Source organism: Mastacembelus armatus, chromosome 1 (assembly GCF_900324485.2).
Source record: "Mastacembelus armatus chromosome 1, fMasArm1.2, whole genome shotgun sequence".
Classification (NCBI taxonomy): Eukaryota; Metazoa; Chordata; class Actinopteri; order Synbranchiformes; family Mastacembelidae; genus Mastacembelus; species Mastacembelus armatus.
The window spans coordinates 11,883,887-11,909,819 of record NC_046633.1 but is presented as its reverse complement, the minus strand read 5'-3'; the positions used below and the strand labels follow the sequence as shown (position 1 = coordinate 11,909,819).

At 41.0% G+C, this 25,933-nt stretch overlaps 1 protein-coding gene across 3 annotated transcripts in view; it reads right to left on the bottom strand.

Moving 5' to 3' along the window:
* Positions 1–17,991: 17,991 nt before the first annotated feature.
* Positions 17,992–25,933, bottom strand: part of LOC113128035 (glutamate receptor 2-like) — a 47,307-nt gene continuing 39,365 nt past the window's right edge. For 2 of the 3 annotated variants that reach the window (XM_033325213.1, XM_026303079.1), the window contains exons 17-18: positions 21,431–21,569; positions 17,992–18,098 (exon numbers count right to left, since the gene is read on the bottom strand). In XM_033325213.1, the coding sequence (XP_033181104.1) occupies positions 17,992–18,098; positions 21,431–21,569 (246 nt within the window). Of the gene's footprint in view, positions 18,166–21,430; positions 21,570–25,933 lie in introns of all 3 variants that reach the window. The other variant, XM_026303078.1, reaches the window with a different exon arrangement.

Below are 25,933 nucleotides of genomic sequence, written 5' to 3'. Positions count from 1 at the left end.
GGCTATTACTCCAAGGTCTTTTACAGTTGAGATGGAGGAGGGACATATCAGGAGGATTTGCCAACATATATGAGATTTTTGCAACTTCCACAACCCAAAGTCACACCTGATAAGACTGTCACAACCGCTGAGCCTAGTAATATGAACACAGACCCAGGCTTAATCTGTAATCCAGATAATCAGAAACACAAATAGCACTTTTAGTACTGTACAATACTACAAAATTTGGTATTGATCTGATACCAAATAAATACAGAACTAATATCACTGATAGCAATACCGATTCATGACCACTAAACAATAATAATTATTTAATGATGTGCATGATAAAATCCAGGACAGATTTTTATTAAAGTCGTTAGACAAATAAGAAGGTTTTGTGTTTTTAAGTTACTGTGAGGAACTGAATTTCCTCTTTAAAATGAGAATGTTTTTCTCCTTAAAATGACATACAGGCAGGATTGTTGCTGCTAAAGAACATCCAATATGACTAAAATATTATTTTCACCACTATGTTTAAGCTACCTGGCTATTCTTTGTGGTATTTCATCCATCCATCCATCCATTTTTTGCCCCAGTCTATATATATACATGTTTTAGGACTGTGGGAGGAAATCGGAGTAAACCCACAGACGCACGGGTAGAACATGCAAACTCCACACAGAAAGGCCCCTGCTGGGTTTCAAACCAGGAACCTTCTTTCTGTGAGACAACAGTGCTAACCACCAAGCTGCCATTTTGTATGATTCATTATTTTAACTTCGTTATTTAGGAATAGTCAGACAAAGGAGGATTTGGGGTAATACTAGTAACTGTTTAATTTTAATGCCATATGTCAGAACAACATCAAGGGTGTGATTGAAACAGTGCATAGGCTTATTTATATTTTGAAAGAAACCAACTGAATCTAATAACGAATTAAATTCCTGTCACTTTGTTGATCTCCACTGTCTCTTTTTTCCTCGTTGTTTGCCATCCTCTCTTCATTCTACCTTTTGTCCTTCCCCCATCCTCTTCCAGAAAAAAGAAACATAGTTTATTGCTTCCTGGTCCTTTTCCAGGGGAAGTCCATTATTGACTTATCATAAGAGATTGCTGGTAAATGGAAGCATTCAGAGAGTCTAGCTGGCATTAGACTGAAGGCAGCTAAAACTGAATTAGTGTGAAATCTTATCTACTGGATATGGTTTGTGGTGTGTGTTCAGATGTAGAGACCAATACATGGTACCGATGGTATCCTTCTATACAAAAATGAGGTTTGGACTGTGGTCCACCGCTGACATGATGGACATAATGCAGTTTGAATCATTAAATATTTAACATGGAATTGACCAGCTACAGTGCACTGGTTGTGTAAGGAAAATATGTTCAGATGTTCTGAAATGGGAATATTCAGGGCTGTTGCTAGTGGGGTGAACAGTGGTGACAATTATAGGGGCCCCCACTGCCCAGGAGTATAACTGCCAGTTATACTCTATCGGCCCCCTGTTCTGTGAATAAATTTTAATATTTATATTATTGTATGCCAGATATTTTATTGAAAACCACAGAAACCTGTAATTTGATGAAATAAGTTTTCCAAATATCTGCTCTTTACCCTTCCCTAAAAGTGGTTTAGTCCGATACAAGTTATTTATCCTGTCAGTGACAAACATCTGAGGGACCCAATAAATCATAAGTGTGGCCAGACTTTGTACTGACGATGTTTGCAGATGATGATGTTTGATGTTTGCAGATGACAATGTCCTGTCTAACCTAATCTTTCAGTCTGTCCATCACCACAGCAAACAAGAAGGGGCTCAAAGCCCATCCTTGGTGCGGTCCCACCTCCACCTTGAACTCCTCTGTCACCCCTACAGCACACCTCACCACTGTCTTACAGCTCTCATACAAGTCCTGCATCACTCGAACATACTTCTCTGCCACTCCAGACTTCCTCATACAAAACCACAGCTTCTCTCTCAGTACCGTCATACGCTTTTTCCAAATCTACAAAGACACAATGCAGCTCTTTCTGGCCTTCTCTGTACACATCTCTGCACAAATCAGCATTCTCAAAGCAAATATTGCATCTGCGGTACTCTTTCTTGGTGTTAACCTTTCCTGCTTCTGTCTCCTGACCGTGGTCGGGGGACACAGGGGAGGTCTTCTGCGGACTTCTCCAGGGCCGAAGGTGCTCATCTTCTGGGGTTAACTCCCGTCACTTGTTGGTTGGAGTAGTGAGGCACACAAGATCAACACGACCTTTACTGAAGAGTTTTTGTAGCTTTATTGCCGTACTGCAATCAGTGAGAACAGTATACATTCCAGCCTACAGCTAAACTAAACAAAACTAGCCCCATTCGCCACTTCAGTCCACTGCGCCATTCCTCTGCTCGCCATCTCACATGCACCGGACGCGCAGAGTGAGCAGCCTGGGAAGCATCACAATGAGATGTTGCATACTTTTACGACTCAAATACATGGCAGCACATCACAACACCACCTCAGCCAAATGGAATATTGAAAAAGAAGACAAGTTTGAAGTATGGCGTCTTTATAATGTATCGTGCAAGACATACCACAATAGGACAAGGAAAAGGCGTTGGTCTGATTTCGCAAGTCTTTGTAATATCTTTTGTCTGTGGAATCATCAACATGAAATTATTACTACAAACAGCAGATGTGTAGTCTCTTGGTCTGCTCGGACCATCTAATGTGTGCTTTGGAGGACTGTAATGTTAAAAATTGGTTGAAACACTGTCTGTGATCTCCCACATTTTTAAAATTGATTTGAAAATTGTCTAGTGTGCAGCTAGCCTTAGGTGTGGCAGTCCAGCAGGTTTCTTCCCTCCTGACACCAGGAAGACACTGCAGAGAATTATGTTGGCAGAGGGAGAGAGAGAGCGCAGCTACCAGAGAAATAACGCTTAGGGAGAAGAAGAGCAGGAGTTTTCGCCACAGCTGGAGAGCTACTGGTGGCCCGAGCTACTGGGCAAAGACAGAGAAGAGACCTAAAGACTGAGAACTGAATGAAAAATTGGAATAAAAGACAACTGAACTGTCTACCACTGTGTCTGTGTGTGACCCGGTTGGCAAAGAAAACCCACAGTGAGTCATATCACAGTTTCATAATTCCTAGAAATTATTTGGTAGTGGGAGTTCACTGTGCAATAGGTAGGCATTAGTACAAAACATGGTGTATAGATCAACTGTTCTTTCCTTTCAAAGTCATAGAGAAAAGTATATATACAGTAGCACATATACAAAGTTGAACCCAATCAAAGGCTAACTATAAGTGCCTGTAATGGATGCTCCAAGATACAGGGTTATTTTACAAAAATCTGTTAGCAGTTATTTCATGAGTAGTAGCAACCCGACTGCAAAGAGAAGAGCTTAACATGGCTCAGGACATTAGCGCACCATGTCTAGGAACAGATGCAGAGTTTTGAGCACAGAATGCGAGAAACAAATTCTTTGAGTGCAAGGGTGGTGTTTTGAGAGAAAGCATTACAAAATGTCAACAAAAAAATCAAGAAGCCCTCTCAAAACTGAAAGGTCATGCTTTTGATTAAAGAAAGGAATAAATACCAATACTCCCTATAAAGATGATTCCATGCAAATGGGCCATAGTCTCATTCATATTTTTACTTGCTTGAACTAAACTCACGAACTGAAGACCCAGCAAGCATAAACAAACATAATTGGCATTAAGTGGTTAACTTGGTTTCAATTTCTTTAATGGCCTCGCTGGGTTTTTCTTTTTTTTGCTTCTAATTTCAATTGCCTACAGGATATGATGCTGTGGTTTCCTAACAGCAGGCATCTCATCTGTCAGATGGTAATATTCATAGAAACCACACACACACACACACACACACACACACACACACACACACACACACACACACACACACACAGTCATGTCTCACTATAGTTGTGAGGACACTCACTCACATAGACATAATGCATTCCCTAAACCCTAACCCTAACCCTAACATCAAAACTAAATGCCTAACCCTAACCCTTACCCTAAACCTAATTCTAATCAAGTCTTAACCCTTAAAACCCTTAACCCTAACCATTTGAAGTTGTGAGGACCAGCTAAAATGTCCTCACAAGGCCAAAATGTCCACGCAAGAACGGTATCAGAGCAAAACATGACCGCATAACCACAGAAAGACATGCACACACACACACACACATATATACTGTGATTTATACAGAAATGTAATGTTTATTTTTATTGTCCTTCTTGAAGTAACACTTCTTAAACCACCTTAACTTTCCACTCATATTACTTTACTATTATTTTATCCCCCCCCCCGTATTTTGTGTTTACATAGTAGGAAGGTAAGTTTTCAATAGCACATCTCAATCTACAGCCTCAAACATTACTAATCAACACCTCTCAGTTATAGCATCAACAAAAATACTCCACAGTATGAACTTGAGTGTGTCCTCATGTCATTGTGTATGCACCCATAATTACCGATGTTTGTGTGGCAGACCTTTAGCTATGTACTAACTGGTAACACCTTCCTCTGTGCCAGTAATAAGTTTGGGTTTGGGTAAGTTAGGATGGCGTGCAGCCAAAAAACGAAAAAAAAATGGATTGTAACAAAGCAGAGATGTGGTTTTGTGAAATAAGTGAAATGAGTAAAACGTGGTGTGAGTTCTCAGAGTGAGGGAGACAGACAGCTGCTATAGAGGTTGTTGAACCTAGATGAATAATTATCTAGAGGTTAAGTCATGGCAACTGGACTTCTAGTTTTTAGGTCAAAACATTTCACTACTCATCGGAGTAGCTTCATCAGTCTAAGACAGGGGTCTCAAAGTCCAGTCCTCGAGGGCCACTATCCTGCTTGTTTTCCAACTATCCCTGCTGTACCCATTGCTGATTACCTGGATCAGTTGTGTTCATCCAATCAGAAGCTGCAAGGGCAGGGATATTGAATCTCTTTTGCAATATTATATTATGACGCTAAATTTAATTATCATCTCTACTTCCTCACTGCTGAAATACTGTAATATAGCACCATCAGCACAATATTAGACCGCATGATCAAAGCTATCAAAGCTATTTAGCATTAGCCAGTATACAGGAGTATACAAATTCTAGAATTTGCACCTGAGCAGACGACAGCAAAGTCTTATAGTTCCTGGAGACAACCCCGCAGATGAACAGGAACCCAAGGCCATTCGGGAGGGCACCTCTCAAGTGAGCAGGAGGTTGAGGCCATTTAGAAGGGCAGGCCTGCAAGGCGCACAGGCAGTCGAGGTTGGAGACCTGGTTGAATCAAAACACTGAAGACTCCTGTGTGGATGTGACTAACTTCACGCTGGTACGTTCAGACAGAGATGCTGAGGCAAGTGGCAGGACAAAAGGTGGAGGACTGGCTGTGTTTGTGAACAAGAGATGGTGTAACCCTGGTCATATCACTGTCAAGGAAAGGACATGTTGTCAGGACATTGAGCTTTTGGTAGTTAGTCTCAGATCAGACTATGTTTCCAGGTAGTTCAGCCATATCATTATCATACTTGTTTACATTCAACCAAGAGGGTTAGGGTTAGGGTTAGGGTTAGTGTAGGGTAAGTGAACAGTCTGAGGCCTCATTTTAATATCAGGAGATTTTAACATGTGACTCTCACCTCACACCTGACTGGATTTTCCTAGTTTGTCAACAGTCCCACCAGAGAAGGTAAACCATTTGATGTGCTGTACACAAATGTCAAGGAGGCCTAAATCTCTACTGCAGGTCAAATCAGAGAAGTATGGAGGGGGATTAACAACTTCACGGGCTACAACAAAGAACATCTAGGCACCAGTGGGTGGTGTGGACAGAGCCAATGAACTGATAAGTGCTTCAACATGTTTAACACTGCCACATATGCCCCAGTCTGTCCAGCCATACCCCCTCATTCTTCCTCAACATCTCCGCCTTCATCTCCTCCTCCTCTGTGTACAGCTCCTCCACTGCAGCTACGACTCCTTCCTCACCTGTGCACGTTCCACCATTTGTCACAGTAGCAGGGCTGAGGCTGCAGCTACAAAGACTGTCGTGGGAAGGCAGCTGGCCCAGAGGGTGTATGTCCAAGTAGGACTGTGCTGCTCAACTGTGTGAGATGAGCCGGTGAGTCAGACTGACAAACTAACGACTTGATTGGTGAAAATCCGGGGATTTTATGGCATGAGATGCGTAATGAGCTGCGTGCCTCCTCACCTCGCACACCTGCAAATAATCAGACAAACAAGACAACAGACATGAAAGGACAGGGATGGAGACACACGAGGGAAAAAGGAGCGAGGCCGCCTCATGACAGTACCCCCCCACCCCCCCTCCAAGGACCAGCTGCCAGGCGGTCCGGATGAGACCCACCGCAAACCTCGGGTGGGTGGAGGGGGTTTCAGGAGGCGGGCCCCAAGGGGTGGGTGGAAAGGGAGGCCAAAGTCCGGGGTCTGCCTTGATAACGCCCCAGGATGTAGGGTAACCTGGGTGGATGGCCCTTCCAGCCGCTGTGAGCCCCGGCTTGCTTTGGAGGTGAGTTGGGACCCTCAGGCTACCCAGAATCAGGAGGTTCCAGAGGACGGACCCTCGAGTGGACAGGAATCTGGGGTTGCTTGAGAGGAAGACAGGCCCTCAGGTCAATCGCTAGCAATCGAAGGGCTAGCCGGAGACTGGGGTGAGGAGCTAGCTGGAGACTGAGGTGAGGCGCTTACTGAGGACTCAGGTGAGGGACTACCCGGAAACTGAGATGAAGGGTTAGCCGGAGACTGGGGTGGGGCGCTTGTCGAGGACTCAGATGAAAGGCTGGCCGGAAACTCAGGTGAGAGGCTGGCCGGTGACTGAGGCAAATGGCTGGCCGAAGACTGAGGTGAGAGGCTTGCCGCGGACTCAGGTGAAAGGCTGGCTGGAGACTGAGAGGGAGGGCTGGCCTGAGGCTCAGGTGAGGGGCTGGCCAGAAACTCAGTTGAAAGGCTAGCCGGAGACTGAAACAAGGCGCTTGCCGAAGACTCAGGTGACGGGATGGTTGGAGACAGAGGCAAGGGGCTTGCCAGAGACTCAGGTGAGAGGCCTGCTGGAAACTCAGGTGAAGGGCTGGCCAGAGACTCGGGTGAGTAGCTGGCCGGAGACTGAGGTGAAAGGCTGGCCAGAGGCTGACACAAACAGCTAGACGGAAACTATAGTTATGCCGGGCAGCACGGTGGTACTGTTGTCTCACAGCAATAAGTTCCCAGGTTTGTTACCCAGCAGGGGCTTTCCTGTGTGGAGTTTGCATGTTCTCCCCGTGCTTGTGTGGGTTTTCTCCAGGTACTCCGGTTTCCTCCCACAGTCCAAAAACATGTATGTCAGGTTGATTGGTGACTCTAAATTGCCCATAGGAGTGAGTGTGAGTGTGTGAGGTTGTTTGTCTCTATGTGGCCCTGTGATGGACTGGTGACCTGTCCAGGGTGTACCCCTGCCTTTCACCCAAAGAGAGCTGGGATAGGCTCCAGCAGATCCCTGTACGTTATTATGTGTGAGATGATTTGCATTACAGCATGTTGATTTTAACCAAATAAATCTGATCCCAATGGGGCTTTTGGGACCTAAGGGCATATTTCTAGGGTGTGCATTTATTCAATACTTAATTTCCTCTGTTTAAAAGCAACTTACAAGGTTTTGGTCAAAACTGATGAGTTTAATAGAAAATTAAGTTAAACCAGAGGTAAAGTCAGAAGATTGATCAATTTCACATTTCTCTCAAAGGTTGACATGTTTTCAGTCCATTCTCAAATAAATCATTAACACTGGATTGTAACACATATGATATGAGTCAATGAGAAGAAATGGAAGCAGATATGTTGACATTTTCAGCTTTGCTTTACCTGGCATTCCTCACATCTTGGGCATATCATGTAGGTTTTTAGCAAACCAGCTAGCTTCTAACTAGCAGCACATATAACAGCTTCCTGGTGAAAGAAAATAGCAGACTTGAGTTCTTAAAAGCATACACTATATATAACAAGAACCACGTTGATACTGCAATTAATATTGTTAATATTATACTTATTTCTATCATTATTAAACACTAAAATGCAGCCAGGCACAAAGCTTCAGGCTGAAAAGTTCATTAGAAAGAAAAAACTCAAAGTGACATGCACCGTTCTGTTCATCCCCCTCATCTTCACAGCCCTCATGTTCATTACCATCATCAGTGCAGAATATTTATTAAAAGAAAAGGTTCACGTTATTTTTTAATCCACTTCACAGCAGTGAGAGCTCTTATTGGCTCAGGTTTCAGTATCAGCAGCTGCCATTGGCTGAGCATAGAGAGCTCTGATTGGTTCTCAGTCTGTTTGGCACATCCTCTGGTTGGCTTCAGAACTCGTTTGACTTTGAGATTATGTGCATGTGTGTGGGCAAAGAAGTGTGTGAGATATGTGTGGTAATGTGGACTAATGTACTGTATAGGTGATTAGTAATGTGTATTTGTGTGTATGCTGCTATACTGGTGTGTGTAAACAGGGATGGGCAGTATTTCTCTCATGTGTTTGAAGTACTATATTTGTATGAATATATTTTTAAAAGGACACATCAACAATTTAGTCCTCCTCTATTTGTGAAAATAATTGTATAATATGTTCTGTGGCCCTAAATTTGAAAAATATTTACATATTTTGTGGTTATACCTATGTCTCCTGTTAATGTATTTGTCTGCTCATGTAATTTACCTGCAGTATGAGTGGTACATTTGATGAAAGTCCCTAGTTGCAGGTGGTGTTTTTTTTATGCATCTATGGTGCATTTTAAAGTACTACAATAGCTTAGACTTTTGATTAAAGAGTATGCAGTTACTTGCATTGAAAACTAGTGGAGTCTACATATTGCTTTCAATCCAGTCATCCTCACCCCTTGTCTACTCCGCAGGTGGAGCACTTATGGCAGGCCGTTTTAATGTTAAATATGTGGACAGGATTTGCATTTAAGATATGTTTAATGTATTTATGACTAATCCAGCTTGTAATTTTAGATATCTGCAATGGCATTTTGACTAGTCTTCGGGTAAAAGGCAAGGGGTAGACCATGGACAGGTTGCCAGTCCATCGCAGGGATTTTGACTAGTCAAAAGTCAAATTAAAGATATTTGTAATAGCATCTCAGCCACACAGAACTCCTTTTTGGATATCCAAAATGATATCACAGAGGGTATTATGGCGTTTTAGCATTTATTAGATGTCTGCAATGAGTGTCTGACTAATTAAAATGTGAAGTTCGGTAATTACATTTTAACTAGTCATAATTCCACTTTCAAATATTCATAATAAAATTTAAACTAGTAATATCTTAGCTTGACACATCCAAAAAGATATAACTGAGCTGTCTTTAAATGTGCCAAATTAAAGAATCTTTAATTGGAATTATAACTAGTCACAGTTATAGTAAAGATATCTTTACTACTTGACTTTTGACTAGTTGAAATATAACAGATATCTTAAATTCACATTGTGTATAGTCAAAACTGAATTGTAGATAAATTAGTTTTCCCATTCAAGTCAATGAACTGTGCTTACTAGTCAAACTGTAATTGCAGATATCTTGTATAACAAACAGTTCTAGTCATCAATACATTATAGATACCTATATAATTCTGTCAATCTAATAAATGCTAAAAAATGTGATGGCATTTCAGATATCCAAAATGGAACTGTGACTAGTCAAAATGTAATTGCAGATATCTTGAATTTGAATTGTGACTAGTCACACTGTAACAACGACATTTTTGATGTCTGAAATGTAATTATGGATATTCAAGTGAAACCTATTTAGCGTTAAAATGACCTGCTGTAAGCACGTAGCATCTTGTGTCTTTACCAGGTGCATGTTCACTCACACATGGAAGCACTTTGTTTATGAAGACCACACAGAGGAGCCTACAGGAAAACCTTTGAAAAAAGAAAACTAAAGAATCAAAAGTCTGACAAAACAATGTTGTAACACATTTTGTTTTGTTCAGAATTGGATCATGAAATCCATGGTAAAACACAAGGAAAATACAAACAAACAAAACACAACATTTAAAAAGAACTGTATGTTCATTAAGGGTGATGTAACAAAGGACAGTTCATGCATTTCAGTTGGGTTTAGTTAATGTTTTTCTTTTTCTGTGGTTTTCTGGTTTGAATTACCATAAGTCATTGTTTTGGTGGATTTCTGTGAAGTATTTACGTATGTGGCTCCAAAAATTAGATATGAAGTGTCAAAATACACTTCAGGTTGTGCGTAAAGCACGAGCGATACGCAGGCAGTGTAGACAGCTGTACTGATGAGTAAGAGCATATTGGTTATGCACATCACAAAAACATGGTTGAAATGCTTGCCGCGTAGACAAAGGGTCAATGTCACCAGGTTGTATTTGCTTAGTGTTTTTTGGAACAACCACTAGATGTCACAATACAGAAATGTTCAAACCACACACACACACACACACACACACACACACACACACACACATACACACACAAAATCTAAATAAATTATGATTATTTTGTATCAATATACACGTTGACAGTAGAAAACATATGCAGACTCTGCCCATCCCTGTGTTTAATGCAGGTGTACTTATACCACAGTGTGTATGTGTGTGTGTGCTAGTCCATGCATCTCTTGGGTCTGGTAGAAGTTAAAAGTCTCTCCTAAATAGGGATTTTCAGGCAGAAATAAAGAAAACAATTAGTAATAATAACATCATTATCATTATCTGCTGTCACAATTACTACTATTTCATGGATGTGATTTTTCAGGATGTATTTGTTCATAGCACTTGCACTCATTTTAAACCAATGTTCTGCTTTTATACCCACAATTCCTGATCACATCCCTGAATAATGTTATTGCGTTAATGTCAGTGTCACTGTTGTCCGTAGTTTCTATACAAGAGGTGCCTCCATGGCAAAAATCTATGTTTGTTTAGAAAACTGTCCACTGTGCTTGATTGTTTTTTGTGAATTTGTAAATGACCTGCCATTTTTCTTGCTGATAGTCAAGTGACTGACTCCACAGGTGGGCAAGTCTTTGCTGAAGCCTGACAGCCAAGTGATGGGAGGACATCTGTCCAGTCTTTCTAGGCTAGATTTAACAAGTGAGATCAGGAGTCCATAGATGAACATGGTTGGCTAAACTCCAGATTGAAAATCGGGGCACATCACCCATGGTGAGTGGTAATTTGTCACCAAAGGAGATGACAAGCATTCCCATTCAGTTTCAGAGGGAAAGGAATGATGTGTGTCGATTGGCTGTAAGGCACTAGCTCGGGCCTTGTCAGGAGAGATCAGTCATGCTGAGGCTCATGGGTAGTCCTGGGCGGAGGTAAGCCACTGGGACACGACCATTCTCACTGGTCGATCCTGTGATGGACAGACGGGCTTTGGAACGCATTGCCTCTGTGAATTTCATCTGTAAAAAAGAAAAGAAATATGTTAATGATAACTTAATCTGTCATTCCAAAAGTGAAACTAGACAGAGAGCTGTTTCTGAAAGACCTGTTCTGACTGAAAAGTGCCCTAGAATAAATTTTTCAAAAATTTGGGCTCATTTGCCTTCTTTCTGAGAGTGACATGAAAAACATCAAAAACCTACTTTTTCCTTTTTTCCAAACCAAATTTTTCATACAGATATAGTGATTTAAACTGTCACTCTTTTACTGTGGTTTGTTTGCGGAGCCCTGGCAGGGGCTTTGTGTTAGAAATGCAAGAGATTTAATCCTGCACCAAATTAAAAAGATTTGCAGTCCCTCTTTCTGCCAACAGGTGTTGCAAATATTGAAAGCCTTCTTTCAATATTGCAAAAATTAGGAACATCCTGTCTCAAAGTGATGCAGAAAAACTAGTTCATGCATTTGTTACTTCAAGGATAGATTACTGTAACTCATTACTATCAGGATGTCCCAGTACATACACAAAAATCCTCCAGTTAATCCAGAATGCTGCAGCCAGAATCCTGACAGGAACTAGCAAGAGAGATCATATTTCTCCTATACTTGCTTCTCTTCATTGCCTCCCTGTAAATTCCAGAATAGAATTTAAAATCCCTCTCCTCACATACATGATCAAGCGTCTTCATACCATAAAGACCTCATAGTAGTCCACAAGTCAGGGGCACTGTTTCAGACATAAAATGGTTCATAAAAACACTAAAACTTCTATTAGAAAGATAAGATAAAAACCACTCACACTGATCCAGACATTTCAACTAGCTCTGTAAGTGTCCTTGTCATAATCTCTGGTACAGTGTTGTCAAAGTGTTGTCACAGTAAGGCGGGGGTCATTTATTCATTCATTCATTATCTCTAGGGCTACACCCTGGACAGGTCACCAGTCTATCACAGGGCCACATATGGACAAACAACTACACATGCTCACATTCACTACTATGAGACAGGAGAAAACGTACTTCTCCTTACGTTCATACGGATTAAATAAAAAGTGATGATTTGTTTTCAACTTGATTTGTTTCATTTCAAAGAAAACATTTCAAGCTTTCTAGCCATATATTTCCTATTTTTATAAGACAAGTATTCGCTGAGATTTTGGCTGTTTTATTTACGTGTCTGTGAAGAGGGATGACAGAGACAGAGAAGACAGAGAGCGCACCCTGTCTGCTTTATTTATTTTACAAAAGCACAGCATTTTGTTGTTATTATGAGTGCATACAACTAAAACTAGACCCTTTACAGATTCGAATGATATATCGCTTTTATCTGTACGATCAAAACTGACGGAATAATTTAAGTTTGTTTCAGCGTTATCAGGAGATGCCGCCGCAAAACGCGCCGAAGCATTCGTCGACCCCTGAGGGTTAAGGCCACTGACTTCGGTGTGGGAGATCAAAGGGCATCATCAGGCAAGGTCCTTAATGCTACTGGCCTGCCTCATTACAAATGAGCGATAGGAGTCATACACAGGAGTCATATCGGCTCAGACATCACCCGGGTCAACGAGGTCTGCGTCAGGTGCTGGGGAACCAGGGCAACCTGATGAGAAATGGGCTGGAACACGACACTTGGGTTGGACAAGGACGAGGGCTGGGAATACAGAACTATTGGAATGCTACTACATGGGTAACCAGGGAAACACCGAAACAACTAGAAGCTCAGTGTTCCAATATCTGCAAACGGCAACTGCTATCACAACTAGAGATTGAAGAGATACAAGATAAATGCTATGGCAAGAGGGAGCCAGGACAAGAGGTCCGGGGAGAAACAACACCATCCCCCACCGGAGATTGGGTACCAAGCCCCAATAATAACAAGCTCCCACACGCTCAGCACAAGAACAGCTGACCTGAGATTGAAGCTCATGAGTAATGCAGCATTACAAACAATCCCTACTGTGAACATCACTCAAGATCAACAAGCTGATACACACCACAGCCGCAGTGATCCTTGAGATGCTAGGCCACAAGACAAACATCACCACTAAGGAACAGTATCCTGCATGGAGAAGGAGGTTGGAGACAGAAATAAGGCCAACATGGAGAGAAGTTAGCCAACTATCAGAACTGCAGAGAGGTGGGATGAAGAAAGAGTTGGGTAAGAAGTACAACAAGCTGTTCATACCAGAGGCCTTGGAGACTGCCAAGCAACGACTCACAGCCCTAGCCACATGCCTGAAGACCTGAAGAGGTACACCAGAGAAATAGAAGCAAGGAGAATAAACAGGGCGTTCTCCACCAATCCATCCAAAGCATACTCTCAGTTGCACGGTAGTAACATGAGAGCAGACCCACCAAGGCTGGAGACTGACCAATACTGGAAAAATGGGGAGAAGGAGGCATCACATAACACCAATGCCCAGTGGCTGTCGGAGCTGAGAGCAAACCACAGCAACCTCCCTGAACAGGTCCCAGTAACCATTACAATAGCAGATATCCACAAAAGGGTCTCAAGCATGAAGAACTGGACAGCACGGGGATCTGTACGGTACGTACCACCGACAGATAGAAGAAGTGGCTGATTTCGAAAGGTCCTACCAGTGGTTGGAAAAGGCTGGACTGAAAGACAGTACACAATCACTAGTGAGTAAATTCTATGATGAAGCTTGATGTTTTATTCCATTTCTCGGGGGCATGTACATAATTACCACCCCAGATTATTTCCATATATATCATTCGAATCTGTAAAGGGTCTAGATTTATTTGTATACACTCATAATAACAAAATGCTGTGCTTTTGTAAAATGAAGAAAGCAGACAGGGTACGCTCTCTGTCTTCCCTGTCACCTCTCTTCACAGACACATAAATAAAACAACCTGAATCTCAGAAAATATTTGCCTCATAAAAATGAGAAATATATGGCTAGAAAGTTTGAAATATCTTCTTTTAAATTAAACAATTCAAGACGAAAACAAATCATCACTTTTTATTTAATCTGTATGAAAGTAAGGAGCGGCACGGTGTCTTCTGTCTCACTTCATTATAGCTAATGTGATCCTGCCTCGCACTGAGCACACTGTTCATATGGAAACAATCTGAGGTGGCTACAAGATGCATTTCTCAAAGGTCTTGTGAACCAATGTTCTGTATGTGTTTTATGGTCTTATTTCAGTGACTTAAAAATTGTAGTTTTTCACTAACCATGCAAAAACGCTGTTTTCTCAAAAACACAATCATGTATAAACTTGTTGCTCACATATTATTGTAGCCCAGTTTGTACTGATTACAGTGTTATCAGACTTTAGCCATTAATATGTTTAAAAGCAACTGAAAAAAGCACAAATGTCAGGTCATGTCAAAACCTGTCCAGGGCCCCAAAACACCCTTAGACCTCTGATGCAAAGCCATTGACATCATCAACAGTGGAAGTTCGCTGAGTGAAAAGGCAGCATTTTTTTCACCCCCAGGTTGATTTGACCAACTTTTCACCCACGATAGGAACACCTCTTACCAATCACAATGCAGCTTGTTGGAACGTCACTTAAAAACATTCAACCTGGCGGACACTTGATGAGGAATCCATTTTTTGCCGCGCGACTTTTTAGGAGGAGCAATCGCATATTCGCGTCATGTGTGATATGAATATCTGGTGTGTTTTATTCCCCTCCGAATTTAACACTTTTTCATGTCGTTTATTCGTATCATTCCTAGTATGTAAAGGCCTTAAATCATGGGGACCCATGATGGAGTGTTATGTGCTACGTAAACCAACAGGGAGCAGTGAGAATTCTCCCTGAATGTAAAATATCAAGTACAGAAATGCACCTGAGTAACAACCAACAAACACTTCTACCCCTCTGATCTTCAAAACAACAAAATTATGATTGTAACATCTTAAGGGAAAACTAATTGTATTGCTCTCTTGCTCAGTCTTGTCCCCAACAACTGTGCTGTTAACACAGTTGGTGCAAACATGGTTATCATACAATAAACTGTAACTAATAGGCCCCTCACATCTCTTCTCTCTAATCAACTAACTGCCAATGAGCAATTGTGGAGGCGGAGCCGTCTGCAGGTGGTTATGTCAGTTAGTGCATCGTGACTCAATGGGAAGCAGTAAGTTCCTATAACATCCCTGATGTTTTGGCCTGGATTTTGTGAACACTCACTACATTAACTCCTCAGACTCAGACTTATTTTTCTGGACTTTTCCATGAACAGCCTTTGTTCATCCAGTCTCCAGATGTTCCTCTTGATTCTGCTCTGCCCACCCCGCTCTTATTCCCTCAATTACCCAGTCCTGACTCCTACACCCATCACTCCTCTTTACAATTCCCTGATCAGTTCAAATGATTCACAAGTCTGTTTTCCTGTCTGTATGTGTGTTTACACTTTAGTAACATTCTCCTGTTGTTTCCAGTACCTTACTCTAACAGGGTGCTCTACTCTGGTGAACATGTGGAGAATGCCACTACATTTAACTACCTAATTTTTGTTTGCTTATTAACATGCTGTAATCTGAACACTCAAAGAACTGTAACTTAATTAATCACTGTAACACACATAAGTATTTTAATCATTTTTTGTGATCACCTGAGTGTTATGTGGCTATTTTGTCCTATGTGTCGATGTGTGATTGGGTGGTTCAGAGGAAGGCAACTGCCACAGACTGCACCATCCAGCCTACTCTTTGAAAAGGTTCAGCTCCTAGCAGATGACAGCACGTGCAAAGAGAAATTATGTTGGAGTGCACATTTCGACTTTTTCATTGCATGCTTGGCATAAATAGAATATTTAGGCTGAATCTGAGCCAGGTCCTTTTCTTAGCTAATGAAAGCAAATTGTAGCTTGTTCAATCTGTTGGGTCAGGTGCTTTTAGCAAACAAAAGAGCATAACAACTGGATAATGAATGTGGCGACTTAAGTATACAGTAAATATGCAGATTAGGCCTTATATATCACCACAGTCATAGTGAGTAAGTCAACTAAAAGAAAACAGTGGCATTTACCTGTGAAATACAATGGTAGCACAGTTACATTGGTTCTACCAAGGTGTAGAGCGTTTGATGATTCTATCGGTCCAAACAATTCCATCCTTTAAATTAAATCATAGGGCTCCCTAAGAAAAAGCTGGCATTACGACAGATGGGAGTGACTGGTCAATGAGTCAGTCAGTTAAAGAGGATGATTGGCTAGAAAGTAGAAAAGGAAGAGAAAATATTGGGACTCAGGCTCAGGGTAAGAACAAAATAAAAAAGAAAGGTAGGTCAGAAGATGGGAAGGTGAGGGGCAAAGAGGAATGAAGAAAAGAAAAGGAGAGAGGACTGTAGCCTGGATAGGAGGAGTGGTAAACGGCAAAGGTCAGGAGAGGTGAGAAAAATGGGGCAGAGGTGAGCAAGCCACTGGGTAATAAGTGAACCAAGAAAAGGAGCATCACAGCCATATACATTTTAAGCAGATATCTTGTATTCAGTATTATTATAGACTAATATCTGTTACTACACTGCTGCATTCACATTATGCCCTCAATATAGAGTAAATAGCAGCCAACCAAAATGGCAGCTTTTGTCCAGTGTTGTGATAAGTAAACAGTTTTCATGTCAATGAATAAATTAAATCATTCTTATCAAAATAAAGGTGTAACCCATTCATTTGTATTTTTTCTAGGGCTGTAAATGTTAAGACAATAAAAGCACATTAATGCAAGTTAAATTTAATGCAACTTTTTTTGACATCATTAATGTGGGTTCTGTTAAGCAATTTTCTAAAAATAAGTGGGGTGCCAGATAGCAAGGAACAAGGGACAAATAAAGTTGTATTTTGAATGACAAGTACGGCTTTAAATTCCTGTCAGATGGGTCTATTGACAAGACTAGTAATTTGTAATTACTGCCATTGTGAACTGAGTTGTCACTGGGGTGTAGTCTTGAATACTGTATAGTCTGCTAGCCAACCACGCAGCTAATGGTAATCAAGGCAGCCTTGTTAGTTTGGCACCACCTCGCCTGCGGGAAACCACACTTAAAATATGTGAGGTACCCATGGACCCAATAGCTAAATAGGTAGCAGATCAATTAACATTGTGAAGGATAAGGTTATATGTGAAAATGTGAAAATATGAAAATATGTGAACAATTGTGCGATTAATCACAGTTAACTAATTTCATGAATTGACAACCCTACCATTTCAGGTTATACCACTGAGGCACTTTCTTTGTGCAGGCGTGGGGGCACTTTTGTGTGTCTGTTTTTTTATCTGCCTTTTTTACTTCCTGAAGATGTTTTACATTAACAACCTACCAGGAAGAAAGCAAAATAAGCCTCTAGAAGACATAGGGAATGCAGAATGTTTCACTGATTGTAGGTTAACACCTATCAAGTAAGTGGGTTGCAAAAGGTGAATATTTTGATCAGTGAAAATGCATTTTGTCCCTAAAGCTTGAAGGCAGTATCATAATGTGAATGCAGCTGTTGTTTCAATTTTTGTTTTAATGGTATAAATTATTACCATTTAAAAGTTATTACTTTTACCTAAACATTGTTTATGACTGTGAGGTGAGGGACTTTTAGCCATCAATCATCACTCTCCTACCCGTGTTAGATCTTGACGCTCTCAATGCCGTAAACGTTGTAGCCCTCTTTATAGGTGGCGTAGTTTGGCTGGTGGCTGGGGGACAGCAGGTTGAAGTTGGGGGCATGTTGAGGAGAAGAAGACAGAGTGTGTGTGTAGTTCCCTGTGTGCTGGGGGGACGACAAGGTGTTGGCTGCCACCTTAATAACAAAAATAAAGTAATCATTATTACTGTATTACTACTGTGCTTATGGAACAGTGATGACTCTTTAATTGTGTGTCTGATTGACATTAATTCAAGTTACAACAACAATTTCATAACCAACAGCAATATTCATAAACTACAAAAGGATTATGTGTTTGCACAGAGAGAATGGCCTTTCAACATCTGTCTGCTCATCAGAATGTATTATAACTAGTTACTTAAAAAACTTAACAGATGACACTAGACCCATTTTTTTTTAGCTTTGCAGGTAGCCAGCACAAAAGAAAGATACCACTGTAACTTTGTGTGGAGCCTGACTAGACTGTGGACACAACTATGGTTATCAGGTGCCCACAAATTAGTTCTGCTCTCAGTTGTGGTTCCAGGAAGTCAGTCTATATATTCTGAGTGAAGTTGCTCTATTCCAAAGACACCTGTAGCTTCACAGGTTTGATGTGTTTTTAGTGTGGAGCAGCATCACTGTGGCTCACCAAATTCTCCACAAGGACAGCTGACCTGACCATGTCATTCAAATAAATTCCAGAAACTTTATTTGTCTCTCATGGGGTACTTTGAGAATCTGCACAGAACACTTAGACAACTCACCTTTATACAAAAAAAAAAAAAAAAAAAAATCTAGGGAGGTCTCTAGTAGCACACACTGCTGTGATCCAGGGAAGAGCCATAGAAACTGTTTAGTGTCATGGTTTATGTAACATCTCCACTCTGGCAGGTCAGGATAATACAAGATCACATTCTAGGCTTAAAGTTAGGCTTAAATCTTAAAGCTTAATTTTTGATAAAAAAGTCTATATATATGCCAAATACTAATATTTATATTACAAAATACTTTAATATAATTTCATATACAATTTTATATATACTGTCAAAGTATGAAATCTTGTGTGTAGTAAAAGTAAAAAACTTAAAAATGTGTTTGATGATTATTGATCAAAGAATCTTTTGATACCAATCTTGTTACTCTCTCAACAATCATATACTACAAGTAAGCGAAGTTCATCATAGTTTTCATACTTCCCAAATTTTCAACAATTTTTAGGTGAAATGATCATGGGTTATATCAGAAATCTAGCTTACACAAGGAACATATGTAGCAGTGAAGTATGACCCATGATGTGATTACCTGTCATGATCCGTGTTGTCTTCCTGGTGTCAAACTTTTATTTTGGAGTATTTTGTGTTTGTGGTCTGACCCTGATTCCTGTCAGTGTTACTTTGTGATCAGTGTTTGATTGTTTTCATGTTAGTCTTGTTAGTGGCTTTTGATTTGTGTATATATGACCCTCATTTTGTAGTGTTACTTGCTGGTTCATCACACTAGGCTTTGAGTCGCTATCGTGTTCTTGTTATGGTGGTATTTCTGCAAATTTTGGTGGTTGTGCTATCGGTTTATCAGATTTTTTGCCTTACTGTTGTCTCTATTTTGCTGCTCTTTCTCTTACCGTGGAAACCGTTCTTACCATTCCCAATCTGTACCCGCTTAGGGTAAGCCTGTTAGTTGTGCATGTTAGGTTTCTTATAACACTGGGGTCCAAAACAGGGTAGTGCTGATTTAACATTATGGTCATGTTGAAGACTATATGTTGACTTTAAATTTCCATTGAAATAAATTACATTACACTTTCTATGATAATATGCGGTGTAATCACCAGTTCTCTGCACATTTTTGAATGGAGCAAACAGCAAAAGTCTGTTTTTGAAAGATTTGCGGACTTGGAACTGGCACTGAGAAATGTTACGAACAAGTCACGGATAAAACCCACCTCATTGCAGATAAACGGCTGTAATTGGCCCGGCTGTTTTGAAGTTGGAGGAAAAAACTCCCTAGGCCAGGGGTTCCAGACCCACATTCTTCCTTAGCCAGGCTAATAAAATCAAACAGGCGCTGTTTCCAGTTTTGAAAAATGGTGGGTTTGATTCTTGTGCCTGACATAGCTCTCATGACTCCTCAAGTGATATTACTCCCTGGCCAATCACTGGCCCACAGTCTGTTGACATCATATTTTAGTACCGGCTCGACTTGCTTGAAACCTCGGTCGAAGAGGTACTAAAAAAGTACCTGCTACTAGGTACTATCCCCTAATGAAAAACCCCAAAAACTGAGTCGATTCAAGTAGTGCTAGTGGAAAAGCCCTATTAATAATTAAATAACTAAAACATACATACCAATCCACACCTTTGAAATGACTATAAAGGTGTAGCATATCTCATGAACAATTGAATGTCACCTTATTACATTGTTAGTAATGTATGTCCAACTTAAACTCCTTGGTGACATTTTAAGAAAATCTGGAATTCAATTTGGGCAGCTCGGTTGTTTGATGGTTATCATTGTTACCTCACAGTTCCTAATTCGAAACCCAGCAGGGGCCTTTCTGTGCATGTTCTCCTTGTGTTTGCGTGGATTTTCACCGGGTACTCCGGTTTCCTCCCACAGTCCAAAAACATGTTGATTATTGATTCTAAATTTCCCATAGGAGTGAGTGTGAGCATGTGTGGTTGTTTGTCTATATGTGGCCTTGCGATAGACTGGTGACCTAGCCAGGGTATACCCCTGCCTTTTACCCAAAGAGAGCTGGGATAGGCTCCAGCAGATCCTTGTGACCCTGAATGTGATTAGCTCAAGCAGAGATGCCCAGACTTCCCTCTCCTCCATCTCTTTCGGGGGAATACTGAGGCATTCCCAGGCCAGCCAAGAGACATAGTCCCTCCAGCCTGTCCTGGGTCTTCCCTGGGGTCTCCTCCCAGTGGAACATGCCTGGAACACTTCCCCAGAGAGGCATCCAGGGGGCATCTGAAAAGGATGCCCGAGGCACCTCAACTGGTTCCTCTCATTGTGGAGGAGCAGCAGCTCTACTCCAAGCTCCTGCCAGGAGACCACCCTATCTCTAAGGGAGCGCCCAGCCACCCTGCGGAGGAAACTCATTTTGGCCTCTTGTATCCAAAATAAATCGAGTGCTTTGCCTTTCTACTCTCCTTCTTCACCAAAACAGACCAATAGATTGACCACATTGCTGAAGCACCAATCCGTCTGTCAATCTCATGCTCTGTTCTTCCCTCAGTCATGAACAAGACCTGCTTGGGGTTCAGATCAGGCAAGCCATTCCTCCCAATCATGCCCCTCCAGGTGTCATTATCACTGCCCACATGAGCATTGAAGTCCCCCAGTTCAATGGCAATATTATTATTAATTATAATACAAATTATACTAAATATTAAAACTAGTATTAAAACATAACAAACCTTCATTTTTTTGGCTTCAGCACGGCTCTTATAGCAGAACTCTACCAGCGCCACCATCATGGCCAGACCAAGACCTCCAACGAGGATGTAGAAGACTCCTGCTACGTTACTAAGAGAGAGAGCGCTGGTCTTCTCCTAGCACATGTGCGTACATATGTGCACACACACACACACACACACACACACACACACACACACACACACACACACACACACACACACACACACACACACACACACACACACAAACACAAACACAAACACACACACAGCAAAAACCCAGAGAAAAGTGGGGTTAGTGGGGTGTGTTAATGTGAAGAACAAAATTGAATGGTTAACACACAACCAGTGAAATATTCTTCTTATTTGACAGCACAAATCTAAACAAACCTGTCATCTGCACACACTTAACTCTTTGTAAATACATACATACTGAACCCATATTAAAAGCTGATGACACAGGTATATACTGTTAAACCAGTATGTACCTTTCTATGCACTGCACCTATGAATATATGCTTGTACCATTGTTCAAAAGTGATATCAGTTAATGTGACTTTTGAGGTTGGCTGCAAATAAGTTCTGTGTTGTGTGAAAATATTATTTTAACTGCTGAAATCTCAAAATGAGCAGACATCACTTTCATGAAGAATTTATTGCAGGACTGTGGTATTAGACTGACTTAGTTTTAAGTAGGTGTATCAATAAACTGGCAATAAAGTGTATACATATGTGACAAATTACAGGAAAAGTGTTTTAGTAAGGTGCTGGGCCACCACATGCTACTAGAACAGCTTCAGTGAATCTTGACATTGATTCTACATCTCTGAACTTTACTTTACGGGTAAGTTCTTTCAAAAGATATTCCCTGTTGTTTTGATGATGGTAGCGGAAAACACTGTTTGACAAATTGGGTCAAAATCTCCTATAGGCGCTCTTGGTTAGGATATGGTCACAGTAGTATATGATTCAAACCGTTAAGTGACCCCTCAGATTGGGTGGCACTATCATACTGGAAGTGACCAGTCAGGATATAAATGTTTTATGATAGGGTAAAGATGATCATTCAGAACAAATGTGTCTTCACGTGCAGTGACGCTTCCCTGTAAGGGGACAAGTGGACCAAAACCATGCCAGCAAACTGCCCCCACAGCATTCTCAAACCACAACCAAATTTATCACACCGGTGGTTGCATGACTGACAGTCAGTCATCTGAGCGGACCAACAAGAAAATAGCAGGATAACAATATGTGGTTCTCCCATATGGGGGCAAATCATGTTACACTCACATGTTAGACTGAGTTATCCACTCATTAGAGGGTTGCTGGTTTGATCCTGGGCTCACTTTGATCAAGTGTTGACGTGCCCTTGGGTAATACAATGAACCCTAAGTTTCTCCCAGTGGATAGGCCAACAATTATAAAACAGCGTTGTTCTAACCTTACCATTATACTTGATAAAAGACATAATAATGAGATCTAAGTAAAAAAAAAAAAAACATGTTTCTCAAGTACACCTCAATTTGACTCTCATAGTTTTCCTTTATTGTTTCATCTGAAATGGTAATTCAGGAGAAACTTATGAGCTCTGCACATGTTAAGTAAGAGCTCCTTCATTTATTTTAATTTGCTCTTAGCTGATGCTCCATATTGTTTCCAAAGAAAGGAGAAAAGGAAAAGGAAAAAGTTAAAAACTTCTTTATACAATTTTCCTCTGGTATTGTGTTAGATAATACATACAACATGAAGAATATAATGCTGAGGCTAAAAAAAAGCAAAAATGTATCTATGAATCTATGGGTTATAGATACTAAAGGTTTGCAAAATCAACTGTTTCCACATTCATAAAAGTAAAACAAAACTAAAACTAAAACTGGCAACCAAACCAACCAGACACAAGTCTTGCATATTTTTAGAAAATAATTTGCATATCCTGTGAGTAGAAGAAGACATCAAAACTCATTCAGCAGGACAATGACCCTAAGCATACAGCCAAGGCCATCAAAGAGCTTTTCAGGTTGAAAAGGTGGAATATTCTCAACTGGCTGAGTCAGTCACCTGATCAGTCACCTTCAGAATTAAGAGGTTTGTACTACCAGAAAGACAACACAGAAGATGTTGAGGACAGCTACAAGTACCTTGGAATGCCACAGGAAAATGGGAACCATGAAGGTGTAGCAAGGACAGCAGCAACTGAAAAATACCTCCAAAGAGTAGGGCTGGTTCTGAGAAGTCAGCTCAATGGAAAGAGCAAGGCCCAGGCTATCAACATCTACACCTTATCCTGTCAGTGATGAGATATCTCTCTGGTATAATAACTTGGCCAAAGGAAGAGGTAGAGGCCACTGACTTCAAGACAAGGAAGCTCCTGACAATGCATGCCAAGTCACCCCAAATCCAGCATCTTGAGACTGAACTAGTGAGCTTCAGAGCCACTATCCAGGATGAAACAGCAAAGATCCATGAGTACATTAGGAAGATGGCCCCAAATGATATGTGCTTAGTGAATACATCAACCAGCAGTAACCTGAGGAGATGAAAAGAAAGAGCAAGAACCATCATGGAAGCACAAACCCCTGTACAGTATGTACCATCAGCAGATAGAAGTGGCTAATAGAAAAATCCTACAAGTGGCTGGACAATGCTGGACTGAAAGCACAGAGGCACTAATGGCAGCACAAGAACAAGCTCTAAGTACAAGATCAATCGCAGCTGGTGTCTACCACACCAGGCAGGACCCCAGATGCAGGGTGTGCAAACTTAAGCAGGACCATGAGACAATACAGCACATTAAAGTGTGATGTAAGATGCTAACATTCAGTGTGTACGTAGAACACTACAACCACATAGCTAGCGTAGTGTACAGAAATATCTTTTCCGAGTATGGCCTACAACACCCAAGATCAAAATGGGAAACGCACCTGCAGGTGGTTGAAAACAACTGAGATCTCGGCCCAATAAAATGCAGTCCTAGGAACAGCTAAGATATGAGAAGAATGTATAGCTTGGGCTATTATATTACTTGAAGGTTAGGGTAAAGTGGAGTCAACCAAATTAATGTCAAATAGTTAACTAGTCTGCTGGAAAGTCTTATGGTTAAAGGTGAAAAGGTGAAACGGATATGTCGAACATAACCAATGTGTGTGTGGTTGTGTAGTCACAAATGTGCACTCTTAAATTACATCTAGCAGTGACATCATGGGGTTGATTCATCATGTCTCCACTCTATGTGATGTGAGGTTTTTTACACTACCTTCCAGTGCTAATCAAAACAGGTATAAAGATTATGACTTTTACAAGTGGTCAGACAATATGTTATATTACAGCATCAGTACACCTGATTCTTATATTCCTAGAACCTGCATTTTTCTACACCCAGGTCTGCTATTGTAGCTTGAAGTCTCTGCAGGATATGCCTGGTAGTTATTCCCTCTCTGCAGACACTTCCTCCATCTCTTTCGGGGGAATACTGAGGCATTCCCAGGCAAGCCAGGTAGACATTGTGTACATGCATAATGTTAAAGCAAGTAGTTCATTCCTTTAGATGCCAAGGGGACTGGCTAAATATGTATTTGGCTGGCTTATCATGCATCAATGCTCAGGTCTTTTTCACAAAGGCTGTAGCCTGTTAACCTCAACAACATTAATGTAATTAAATTAGTAACAAGCAGAGCTGCTTACATACTTCCATGCTGAATTAGTGCACAGCCTATACTTGGCAAAATTACTAATTACTTAGTTGTTTTTCAGTCCTTACTTAACAACTCAACATTATGCAATCTAAATCTAAACGATGTGGGCTTCATAGACAATTGGGCCACTTTCTCGGGAAACCCGGTCTGACAGCGAGGGAAGGCATCCATCCCACTATGGATGGTGCGGCTCTCATTTCTAGAAATCTGGCTGAGTTTATTAGCCAACCTAAAATTTGACATTCCAGAGTGGGGACCGGGACGCAGAGACTCAGTCTAAAAGTCTCTCTCTGCAGTTTCCTTAGAGCCGTCACCCCCCTCAAACCACATAGAGATCGTCTGCCTCTCGAACATATAAATCAAATAAATCAGAAGTTAACACAAGAGGAGTTATTCATAAAAACCTAATAAAAATGAAGACCGCTCCTCTTACTGAACAGAAAAACAGAACAGTCAGATGTGGATTATTAAATATCAGGTCGCTTTCGTCTAAATACTGATTTGATAACTGATCACCAAACTGATCACCAAATTGATTTACTCTGCCTTACTGAAACCTGGATGCAGCAGGATGATTATGTCAGTCTGAATGAATCAACCCCGCTCAGTCATAAAAATTGTCATGTTCCTCAAAGCACAGGTCGAGGTGGAGGAGTAGCTGCAATCTTCCACTCAAACTTCTTATTAAACTTTCATCCTCAGAACAGTTATAACTCATTTGAGAGCCTCACTCTTATCCTCTCACATCCAAACTGGAAAACACAAAAACCAGTTCTACTTGTCATCGTGTACCGTTCACCCGTTCCT